Raw genomic sequence first — 12,158 nt, 5'->3', positions numbered from 1 at the left:
AGAGACTTGCAAAAACTAAACAAAAATTAAATGAAAACCACTTCACTCTACAGATACGTCAGATGAACATTTAATGGAGTGTGGGCAAGGGACTGAGTTGGGCGTTGAATGAATTTCTTTTGACAGGGCCAACTTCATAAGCCGATTCAAAATATATATAGCATAAGTTGAAATATTAAGGTTTTTAATATTAAACACATTATATATTTATTATTATTTTTAATATATGTTCACTCATAAAATTTATGTTTTGCGTTAAAAATATTGCGTTCAAATAAATATTGTATTCGGCTCTTGCCAAACATGTTGAAGAAGCATCCAAAGGGTCCACTTTACTGTATTGTTTTGTTATTAATATGTCCATTAAAGAGAACCAGTTGTCTGAGTCCCCTTGCTGAGAAACCACAATGGCATGTGGATGCATTTCTGTACACATGCTCTGGTCTTCCAATATCCTACTATATTTATTTCCCCCCATTGATTCTCATATCGATTCTTTGGAATGTTTCTCTAATGGGCTTTAGGGGTCTACTTGATAGTCTTATTCTCTAATTTTTTTCATGACAATGACATAAAATCACTGCCTCAATTATTTTATCGAGTATTTATTAGTTACATTATCATATGTATTAAAACTTACAAATAGATGAAAGAAAATTACCTATCATATTTTATTTTCTTTATTGAGGTTTGAACCTATTTCTTATTGCTAGTATTATTTTTTTTCTCTCTCTTTCCTTTTTGATTTAACAATTCATATTGGAAAATTAGTTATTTTCTGACTAATTTGGGTTTAATTTAAGCCTACTATAGAATAAAGTGTTCTTTATCAAGTTTTTCATTGTGATAACTCAAACGTGAAACTTCTAATTAAGAATGAAAGGGTTCAACTATTTCACCACACTACTTAGTGATATTAATAAAATTTTCGAAAGTTCAAAATTTTTTAGAATCAGAAAATGGGTCAGTTTTCCTAGATATACATGCTCAAGATATATTTTTGGTTTGTTTTTTGATACGTGGAACTTAAATAAGGTTTTGGACAAAATTTAACCCTCCTTACGCAATTATTTTTTTGATTAAAAAACTAGCTGAGCAAAATTGGTGTATGTATTAGCAAGAAAAAAAATTGGTGTATGTTAAGCACGTTAAAAAAAATGATATGTAAAAAGGTTTTCTTTGAAACGAAGGTGTGTCAAATTTTTTTGCATATAAGTTAGGAAGGTAAAGCATTTATTAAATCAATTTCAAATTATGTTTTACATTTATGCAGTCGAACATGCGTATATATAAATCACCCCTTGTCATACCCTTCTCTCTCATTTGACTCAAATCCCCGAGAATAACCTTAAAACAGTAAAAAGTTGAGACATCACAATCATCTCCATCATTATTACATTTTTTATTTCCAAAATTGCTGTCAACTAAAGGCTCATTTAAGCTAAAAGAACCAGTTTTGAGTAAGATTATACAATATCCCCCCCCCCCCCAAACCTCCTTCCAAGAACCACCGTTACCTCTTGTGGGACCCACATCATTACCACCACCGACTTGGGTCCCACATGCACCCCCACCCCCAATTACCACAGTCCCCCACCCCTTACTCTTTGATCATCAAAGATCCATCAAACTGATCTGTGTCCCTTATACATTACGCGTTGAACTTTCAACATTTCTGATCCACCCCACTTACAGCTCAACATTGAAGTGATATCTAGAGAGAGAGAGAGAGGAAAACCCATTTTCCATATTAACTTGGGTTTTTTTCTCTCATTCAAGAAAAGAATCAAAACCCACTACCCTAAACTCTAAAGACTATTTTTTTTTTATCCCACATACATTTTTTCCTATAATAAATAGTCCCTATATTTTTGTACACCCAATTCTCTATAGTACTAATAATGTGTATGTATCTGTGTGTTTGTACATCATTTTCAGTCATTCTTTAATTAATGGGTGTTCAAGAACAGTAGAAGAAAGAGGAGAATAAAAGGCTTTTGCTTTTTCTTGAATGTGTAATGTAATGGGGTCTTGTTGAGTGATTTCTTAGTGTGTTATTTGGGTAATGTTTTGTGTGTAAAAGGTGTTTTGAAGTTGAGATTTGGGAGTTGAAATGGATACTAAAGGGAGGCTTATTGCTGGTTCACATAATAGGAATGAGTTTGTTCTCATCAATGCTGATGAAGTGGGAAGAGTAAGTGCTTTCAAGATCCCAACTTTCTTAATTTTTATTCTATTTTTATCTCCTTTGCAGCTTTATCTTGAGTTGTTTGAAGAGATTTGAGGAATTGGTGCTCTAAAAATGGCTTTTTGAGGTCCATTTTTGTGTCGGTGGCAATGTTCTTGACTGCATTTGTCCTTTTTGAAGTTGCCTATTTGCTCATTTCCCTTTTTCTTGTGCTAAAAATGTGATCTTTAGAGAATAAAAGTTCCAAGTTTCCCTAGTATCAAGCAATTAACTTTCCAAAATTGGATCTTTCAGCTCATTTCAGCAAGCTACATTAATTTCCAGCTAGCTAAAGCTTTCTTTCTTGCATAATTTGGGCAAAATTTGTTTGTGTCCTAGGTTTTTTTTTGGCTGGCTAATAGATTATTAGTATTAATTTGTTAAGTATGAATATAGATTCTAAGCATGGAATTTCTTGATCTGATGAGTTTAATCTTTTCTATGGTGGCTTGATTGCAGGTAACTTCTGTAAAAGAATTAAGTGGGCAGATTTGCCAGATTTGTGGAGATGAGATTGAGATTACAGTAGATGAGGAGCCATTTGTTGCTTGCAATGAATGTGCATTCCCTGTTTGCAGACCCTGCTATGAGTATGAAAGGAGAGAGGGGAATCAAGCTTGCCCTCAATGCAAAACACGGTACAAGCGTATCAAAGGAAGTCCTCGAGTTGAAGGGGATGATGAAGAAGATGAATTTGATGATTTGGACAATGAGTTTGACCCTCAACAAACTGCTGAGGCTGCCCTTTCAGCTCGTCTTAACTTTGGTCGGGGCCATCCTAATGCTTCCGGGACTGCTACCCCATCGGAGATGGATCCTGCTGCCCTTGGCACTGAGATCCCTCTTCTTACTTATGGTCAAGAGGTAATGAACTCAATATTTGTCATCTTGGTATTCATAGTTTGTTAGATTTTAGCTAAACATTTAGGATATTGTGTTGTAGGATGATACAATTTCAGCTGACAAGCATGCTCTTATTATCCCACCATTTATGAGTCGTGGAAAGAAAGTTCATCCAGTTTCGGATTCTTCCATGTCTTGTAAGTTAATCTGAATCTCTTTTATGATAATAATAATTCTTCGACCAATTTGTGAACTAGAGGCTTAATATGGCCGCTCTTTGCAGTGCCTCCTCGCCCTATGGATCCTAAGAAAGATCTGGCAGTCTATGGGTATGGTAGTGTTGCATGGAAGGAGAGAATGGAGGATTGGAAGAAAAAACAGAATGATAAATTACAGATGGTTAAGCATGAAGGAGGTGGTTATAACAATGATGGAGATGAGCTGGATCCTGATTTGCCCAAGTAGGTGTATTTTTTCCTTTTCTTTTCGTTTCTCAATCTCTTAAGTGAGCGCTGATGATGATATGACTTGCTTGTTATATTCTTGGCAATGGTAATTTGACTTAAGATTTCTAGCAAGTGCAGACATCTTATAGCATTTTGAGTGATTATGTGCTAAAGAAAATGAGGTGGTGTTGTTGTTACTTCAGTATGAGGCCAAAATCTTTGAGGTCCTACATGTGGAGACAGCCTGTTTCTTAAGTCATGGAATTTGGAGCATTTCAGACGTCTTCTTAGTCTCTATCCAAGTTTTGGAATGTTCCAAAATTAGCTAATATTATCATAATTTCACTAAGTACATAAATGGAAATAGCAGCTGTTTTGAGTGGGGATAAAATTTAAAAACAACTGAGTCCCCTACTTAATTGTTGCTTTTCTCTTTTGAGTTGGATTGGTTTGAGAACTCATATGTACTTTTGCTTATTCATCAAATTGAATCTCCACGCTGTCTTAGCAGCTTTGACTTTGTTTTTTTTTTTCCAAAAATGCTTAATGGCAAGAGGAACTTGTCAATGGGATTAGTTCTGCTATGTCCCATTCTTGTGGGAGGACCATGGGATTTTTTGGACAAAAAATTAAGCAGGCACATCGAGTAATTAATTAAGGGGCTTGAATCAAAAGCTAAAAAGCGGACGCAAGTCTTACTTATCCAGTAAAAAATGGAAAAGAAAATGGAGGAATGTTGTAGGATTAGTCAGGATCTCAGGTGTGATTTTTGGGCACAAACCATTTCTTTTGAAGAGTTTTATTTCAATTTTTTTTTTTTAGTTAGATTAGCAAGGGGGAAATAAGAAAAAGAAATGGAAAGCAAAATATGCAAATATAGATTCTACTACTTGGAGTAACTTCATACCTTACTATTTTTCTTTTTCGTTTTTCCTTGATGGGCTGCCCGCTTGCCCTGATCGATTGTTGTGGGGGGGGGGGGGGGTAAAATATCATTAGAAACAAATTCTGCTAGTTCGATACACTCTCCTTTATTTTACACCGAGACTAGTAAGGGAGTTCAAATCATCATTATGTATGGTTCATATGATGCTCTAAAAATTAGTAAAAACTGGAAACTGATGATACCACTAATAAGGTCATGAGAGATCAGGATAAACGATATGCTATGTTGCACGGACTCTCCAAAACAACTGTCGCAACCGTGTCGGCTATTTTTCGAGGATCCGACACGCACCCATCAATATTTTCGGAGAGTCCGAGCAACATAGATGATATGTGTTTTCTTTCCATTTGCCTAAGCTGTGGTGGCCAAAGTTATTCAGTATATGTGCTGTCGGGTATAATATCTTAGAGAAGTGTAGATTCACTATCCACTGGAGTCCTCTGAAGTAGGCACAAAGCACATCCTCCCTCTCTCTCTCTCTCTCTCTCTCTCAATCTCTTTGTTTTCTCTTAATTGTTTTGTGTGTACTACATGTTCAGGTGTTCCAGTGAGGACCTTATTTATTCTAAATGTTGTTTGGTGCTTTATTTGAATGTATTTCGAAATCTTGAGATTTATCTCTGTTCCCTTAACCATCTTGCAGGATGGACGAAGGTAGACAACCACTTTCAAGAAAGATGCCTATTTCCTCTAGCAAGCTAAGCCCATACAGATTAATGATTTTACTTCGACTTGCAATTCTTGGGCTCTTTTTCCACTATAGAATAATGCACCCTGTCCATGGTGCTTATGGATTGTGGCTGGTGTCTATTATATGTGAAATATGGTTTGCCGTATCCTGGATATTCGATCAGTTCCCAAAATGGTTACCTATTAAGCGAGAGACGTACCTAGATAGGCTGTCACTAAGGTATACATTTTTTTAAGACATACAATGTATAATTTACTATACATTTTATGTCTATGTACACATCAATATCTATGATTCTTACCCCTCAATTGTGTCCTAACCTATTCTCTTCCATATATTTTTCTCAGGTATGAGAAAGAAGGGAAGCCTTCTGAGTTAGCCCATATCGACGTTTTTGTTAGTACTGTGGATCCATTAAAAGAGCCTCCACTTATTACTGCAAATACTGTTCTCTCTATTCTTGCTGTGGATTATCCGGTGGACAAGGTCGCATGCTATGTCTCTGATGATGGTGCTGCCATGCTTACTTTTGAGGCACTATCTGAGACATCTGAGTTTGCAAGGAAATGGGTCCCATTCTGCAAGAAATTTAGCATAGAGCCTCGAGCCCCCGAGTGGTATTTTGCTGAGAAGGTTGATTATTTGAAGAACAAAGTAAATCCATCATTTGTGAGGGAACGCCGTGCCATGAAGGTGCGCTGTTTATTCAAATTTTCATTCCGCATCCTCGATTTCCCAGGTGTGTTGATATGATTGTTAATAACTATTGCTGAAGACATAAACTTGGTAACATTTTTGGCGCAGAGAGACTATGAAGAATTTAAGGTTCGAATAAATGGATTGGTTTCCATGGCACAAAAGGTTCCTGAGGATGGTTGGACCATGCAAGATGGAACCCCTTGGCCGGGGAATAATGTCAGGGATCACCCCGGGATGATCCAGGTTTTGCTTTTGCTCTCTTCATTCTCCAAATTTACGATGTTAAAATTGTGAACTAACCTGTTTCATTTCTGTACAAAGGTCTTCCTGGGTCATGATGGTGTCCGTGATATTGAAGGGAAAGTTCTGCCTCGCCTTGTTTATGTTTCTCGTGAGAAGAGGCCAGGGTTTGATCACCACAAAAAGGCCGGTGCCATGAATGCTTTGGTAAGTCATCTTCCATCTTTTTCTAAAAGTACAGCATTAGACTTAATCTAGTGGCTATTGACCCACTTTATAAAATGTGATTGTAGATGCGGGTGTCAGCGGTCATCTCAAATGCTCCTTATTTACTCAACGTGGATTGTGATCACTATATAAATAACAGTAAGGCACTGCGAGAAGCTATGTGCTTTATGATGGACCCCACTTCAGGAAAGAAAATATGCTATGTACAATTTCCTCAAAGATTTGATGGCATTGATCGACATGATAGATACTCAAACCGCAATGTGGTCTTCTTTGATGTGCGTAAGAATGCCTTCTTTAGTTATTTATGACTTATGTAATTTTGCACAGATCCATATCTTGTTATCTGTTTTTGCTTGTGCATATGGATATGATATGCACCCTCAGCTACCTTACTGAAGATAATTTTATGCTTTTTGGGAACAGATAAATATGAAAGGACTTGATGGGATCCAGGGTCCGATTTATGTGGGAACGGGATGCGTCTTCAGGAGGCAAGCACTTTATGGATATGATGCTCCAAAGAAGGCAAAACCTCCAGGGAAAACGTGCAATTGTTGGCCGAACTGGTGTTGCTTTTGTTGTAAATCTCGAAAGAAGCATAAGAAAGGGAAAACGAGCAAGGATAAAAAGAAGATAAAAGGCAAGGATGCTTCGACTCAGATTCATGCCCTTGAGAATATTGAGGAAGGAATTGAAGGTAAGAAAAAGGAACTTTGAGATGCAACCGCTGACCAATATCTAGCCTTAAGTCTTAAATAGATAGTTGAATTTGGATTTATTAGTTGAATTTGGATTTATTTTCTACTTGCACATATATTCATTACAGAATAATTTCCTCTTTATTTTCCACAGCACGTTCTTCCCTTTCTTATGCTAGAGCTTTTTTAGATATAAATCTATGCTAACCAACTCATTTGATACAGGAATAGATAATGAAAAAGCATTACTCATGCCCCAAATAAAACTCGAGAAGAAATTTGGACAATCACCAGTATTTGTTGCTTCAACACTTTTAGAAGATGGCGGTGTTCCTCTAGGAGCAACCTCAGCATCTCTCCTGAAAGAAGCCATCCATGTTATTAGCTGTGGTTATGAAGACAAAACAGAATGGGGTAAAGAGGTAAAAGAACTGCTTAGTTTCTTAAATTTGTTTTAAGCTCGAGATGCATTCTGCATTTGGTGGGCTCACTTATTAATTTATACCATGTTTACCAGGTTGGATGGATTTATGGATCTGTTACTGAGGATATCTTAACTGGGTTCAAGATGCACTGCCATGGTTGGAGGTCTGTGTACTGCATGCCGAAAAGGACCTGCATTTAAGGGGTCAGCTCCTATCAATCTTTCAGATCGTCTGCATCAGGTTCTGCGGTGGGCCTTGGGATCTGTTGAGATTTTCTTTAGTAGACATTGTCCCATTTGGTATGGATATGGGTGTGGTCTGAAACCATTGGAGCGGTTTTCATACATAAATTCAGTTGTCTATCCATTGACTTCCATCCCTCTGATTGCATATTGTACATTGCCAGCATTCTGTTTGCTTACTGGGAAATTCATCGTTCCAGAGGTAGGGCTTCCCCTTCATTGTTTCGTTGTTATTCATTTGGTCATGTTGCATCAATTGTGTATTTTAAGTTCTGTGTCGCATAAACCTCTGTTCTGAAAAAATCCATGCATATCGAATGTTTGAATTCCCTTAATTGATTTCTAGCAAAATAGCATCTTATGTGAAGTGCTATATTTCTTTTGATGTGTGAGATGCACAAATTACTAAATCCCAAACTGGGAGAGTTCTTTCAAGAAACAGCATGACAACCGTTGGCTATTGTTTTGTTAATCTTAATAAGAAAAAAAAAAAAAAACATTTTCCTTCCCACCCCCCATATTCGCATGCTATTCAGTCTGTCATTTAAACCATGATTCCAATTTCTGGTGTCTGTGTATTGTGGCCGACTGGCCGCGTACTTGAAATTTCACTATCTTCAGTTCCTATAAAATTTTAATAACAGGATAGAACCAAAATAAAACGTCATAAACTCATCTAATGTATTTTTGCTGACTATTCTTTGCTGTCTGCAGCTTAGCAACTATGCCAGCATTGTGTTCATGGCACTTTTTATATCAATTGCTGCGACCACTATTCTGGAGATACGGTGGGGAGATGTTGGCATAGATGACATGTGGAGAAATGAGCAATTCTGGGTTATTGGTGGTGTCTCGTCCCACTTTTTTGCTCTTATACAAGGTCTTCTTAAAGTTTTGGCTGGTGTCAACACAAACTTCACTGTCACATCAAAAGCAGCAGATGACGGGGAGTTTTCTGAGCTTTACCTCTTCAAGTGGACATCCTTGTTGATTGTTCCGATGACCTTGTTAATTATCAACATCATAGGAGTTGTAGTTGGAGTTTCAGATGCAATCAACAACGGATATGATTCGTGGGGTCCTTTATTCGGCAAGCTTTTCTTCGCCTTATGGGTCATTGTTCATTTGTACCCCTTCCTCAAAGGTTTGATGGGGAAACAAAGCAATGTTCCAACTATCATCGTTGTGTGGTCTATCCTTCTAGCTTCTATCCTTTCGTTGTTGTGGGTCCGAATCAATCCATTCGTGTCAAGAGATGGACTCGTGTTAGAAGTATGTGGGTTGGATTGCGAGTAAGATCAAGAAATTGGACACGATAAATGGCTCGAGTGTATATGCGAACGAAATGTTCAAATAGGGGAAGAAGTTCAACCCCTAACACTATTGTTTTGATCATCAATGAATATGAGGAAGAGCTCTGGTGGTTGTGTATAGATTAAAAGGCAGGTAGCAGACACATTGATATTTGTTTTGCAAAGTGTTTCTTGATTCTTTTTTGATACATTTTGGGATTTGTTGCTTGGGAGTTGGAAGAAGGGGGGAGGGGTGGAGTTCCAATATTTGTAATCCCAACAGAAGATAAGATTAGTTGTCATAAGTTATATCCCCTTCTCAATAAGGGATATCACACGGAAATGTTTTTTCATCAGTAATTTAAGGACTTTTGTTCCACTGTTGCCATTCTAAAAGAAGTGAAATTGGATTCTGGTGTTTTGTTCTATAACTATTGTATTTTTTGTCATCATTTTGGATGCCTATATTCTTTTAACTGTAACATTTTCTCGTGCCATATATCATATTCGATGCTATGAACTGGTAGGATTTTTTATTATCGGGTAACAATCCGTTTGCTAATCACTATGGTTTAGTGTAAACTTTGTAGAACTATAAAGATCATAGTAGAGGCCCTTGCAGTTCAATGTGAAGTGCAGTGATTCTTGAATGTATTGCATAGACTCAGTTTCGTAGATGAATCTTTAAGTTATAGCTTCTTGCCAAAACATTCTTTAGCTTTTATTTTCCAGGAGAACCTTTTCTGGAATACAAGTTCTAATTTTATCATTTCATTTCCAACATTGTAGAAAAAATCTATTAAGGATATTAGAGATACCCTTTTCATTCTTTATGCCGAAGGTGTAGAATCACCTGCCTTGGTTAGTAATAGAGATATATTATGGAATAGGAGGAGGAAAAAGGGGTCAAATTTACCTCTTAACTTTTGAATATTGTCTACATTTATTCATTTCGTCAAATGCATTAGATTTGCGAAATACTGTTAGGAGCAAAGTATTAGATTTGAACCTCGTAAACTTCCTTTATGCTACTAATTTTCCATTAAACTGTTCTTTTTCATGCAATACCATTATTAAACTTTTAAAGCACAATATCCCAATATAGATTTCGTTGATTGCTTACTTGTATTTTAATTTCATTAAAGCTAAGAGCCTGTTTGGCCAAGTTACAAAAATCAGCTTATTTTGAGAAGTGTTTTTTTTCAAAAGTGTTTTTCTCAAAAATACTTTTGGTGAGAAGCAGTTTGTGTTTGACTAATTAATTTGAAAAACATTTCTGAACATCAATTAGTATGCTTCTGCTTCTCAAAATCACTTTTTTTTCTTCCAAAAGCTTGGCCAAATATTTCAACTTTGAAAAAAAAAAATACTTCTAGGATTAGAGAAGTTTGGCCAGCTATTAAGGCCCATACACAAGTACAAGTGCTTATTATATCATTTTGTTTGATAGATCATGCTGAAATTGTGGATATAATAAGTTTAGGCTTTGAGTCCTAAAATACAACTTTGCTTAAAAATTGTTCGTTGTACAAACGGTTGGCACATTTATGATCTTTTTATTGACAAAGAAGATATTGAGGCATTGTAAGAACTGACTTGTGTTTTTCTTCTTCTTAGGAGGTTCCATTATTAATTTTTTTCTTCTAAACAGTTAGTGTTACTATGATTATGGATTCAACAAATCAATCAATCATCCAAATGTAGTAGCAAAGCTTGGTCCTTCTCTTTTCTCCATTGAAACTAGAAATCATCTACCATTTTAATTACTTTGCTCTCTAAATATCCATGAGATTAAGACCTAGAGGTTGCTATTTAATTTGAACCGCATATGCACCAAGGAATGTGTTAAGTCAATAAAGTTAATCGATATTAACATCAAGTGATTTTTGTTATTTGTCTATGTTTTGATGGATAACAAGTACTCAACTAATTAAACTGGCCCGAAAACTATCGGTATTAAAAATTACGCCAAATAAATTGGCCAACTGACAAACAGGTCCCATTTCTGGACAGAATTTTTTTGTTTTTCAAGTTCAACCACATATATTCTTCTAAAGTTTCAAAGTTCAATCCTTTTTTTTCTTTCAATTGGAAAAAAAAGAAAAGAAATAGCAGACGAATTTAGTAGGAGAAAGGGAGAGTCAGAAATCTCGTGTGGAAAGTGCCGCTCACTGCACCCACGTTTAACCAGGCGATGCTGCGTTTGCACATATGCTAAAGATCTCATCATTCTTTCCCTTTCTAGTTCACTACAAAGATATGATGACCACTCAATTTCTATTAAAAAAAAAAACTCACTGATAATCAAAGACAAAAAGAGAACCAAAGGTAAAAAAGATTAAAGAAAGTAGTGTTTCTGATGGTAGAGAGGGAATTTACAGGAGGAGGATGGCGGCGATACTGAAACAGTTGTTATGTTTGCCCTAATGGGAGTCCCTTTTATAATGATGAGTCTCGATTATCTTCACCAAGTCAACAGGGATCGGACGGTAGACGAGCAATCGCCTATAAAACTAATTTTTGGAATTCTTTTTTAAATACTATAAAAACCCGTTTGTCCATAAATATTTTTTCCTTTTTTTAAAAATTCATTTTAAAAATATTATTTGATTATATATTGCACTTGTTATGAAAATATTATATTGTGGATGTCCATTTATTACTCCGCTATAGATAATTTTCCTGAAAAAGATTATCCATTTAGTACTCTGTTGAAGTTTATCTACAAGCAGCTAATGTAGGCAGGTTGCAAGTAACTCAATGAAATGATTTGCACCAGCTTCTTATTAAGCAGGCATGTTGCAAGCAGCTCATATAGACAGCTTACAAGCAGCTAAAGAAAAGCCTCGCATCTGCTTCCTCTCTTCTATAAATAGAGGAGTTTTCAGTTCATTATGTACATAAGTTTGAAATTTGAATAATATATCAGTTTCTTTCTGTACTTGTCTTTACTTACAGTCTTTATTTTATAACACGTTATCAGCACGAGACTCTGCCATCTCAAGCAAATACTTTGAAAGTATCAGAGGTACGAACTTTTTTTAAAAAATAATGTCAAATCTTTCTAAACTTGAATTTGTAGCCCTGAATATATCGGGCAAAAGCTACATGTCTTGGGTGCTTGATGCCGAAATTCATTTTGATGCGATGGGTCTGGCAGACACCATCAAGGACAAAA

The 12,158-nt window shown here is 36.1% G+C and overlaps 1 protein-coding gene across 1 annotated transcript; it reads left to right on the top strand.

Moving 5' to 3' along the window:
• The first annotated feature begins 1,639 nt into the window (after positions 1–1,639).
• LOC107816532 (cellulose synthase A catalytic subunit 2 [UDP-forming]) lies at positions 1,640–9,408 on the top strand. Its single transcript, XM_075231110.1, is given in 14 exon segments — positions 1,640–2,194; positions 2,687–3,091; positions 3,171–3,267; positions 3,354–3,531; positions 5,106–5,372; positions 5,501–5,846; positions 5,958–6,095; positions 6,174–6,299; positions 6,386–6,598; positions 6,747–7,020; positions 7,247–7,443; positions 7,539–7,634; positions 7,636–7,890; positions 8,403–9,408. Coding segments are annotated over 14 exon segments (3,255 nt in total). The 5' UTR covers positions 1,640–2,113; the 3' UTR covers positions 8,985–9,408.
• Positions 9,409–12,158: the final 2,750 nt, after the last annotated feature.

This window comes from Nicotiana tabacum, chromosome 15, assembly GCF_000715075.1.
Source record: "Nicotiana tabacum cultivar K326 chromosome 15, ASM71507v2, whole genome shotgun sequence".
NCBI lineage: Eukaryota > Viridiplantae > Streptophyta > Magnoliopsida > Solanales > Solanaceae > Nicotiana > Nicotiana tabacum.
Note: the sequence above shows the minus strand (reverse complement) of the source record. Positions and strands in the feature narration are given on the sequence as shown.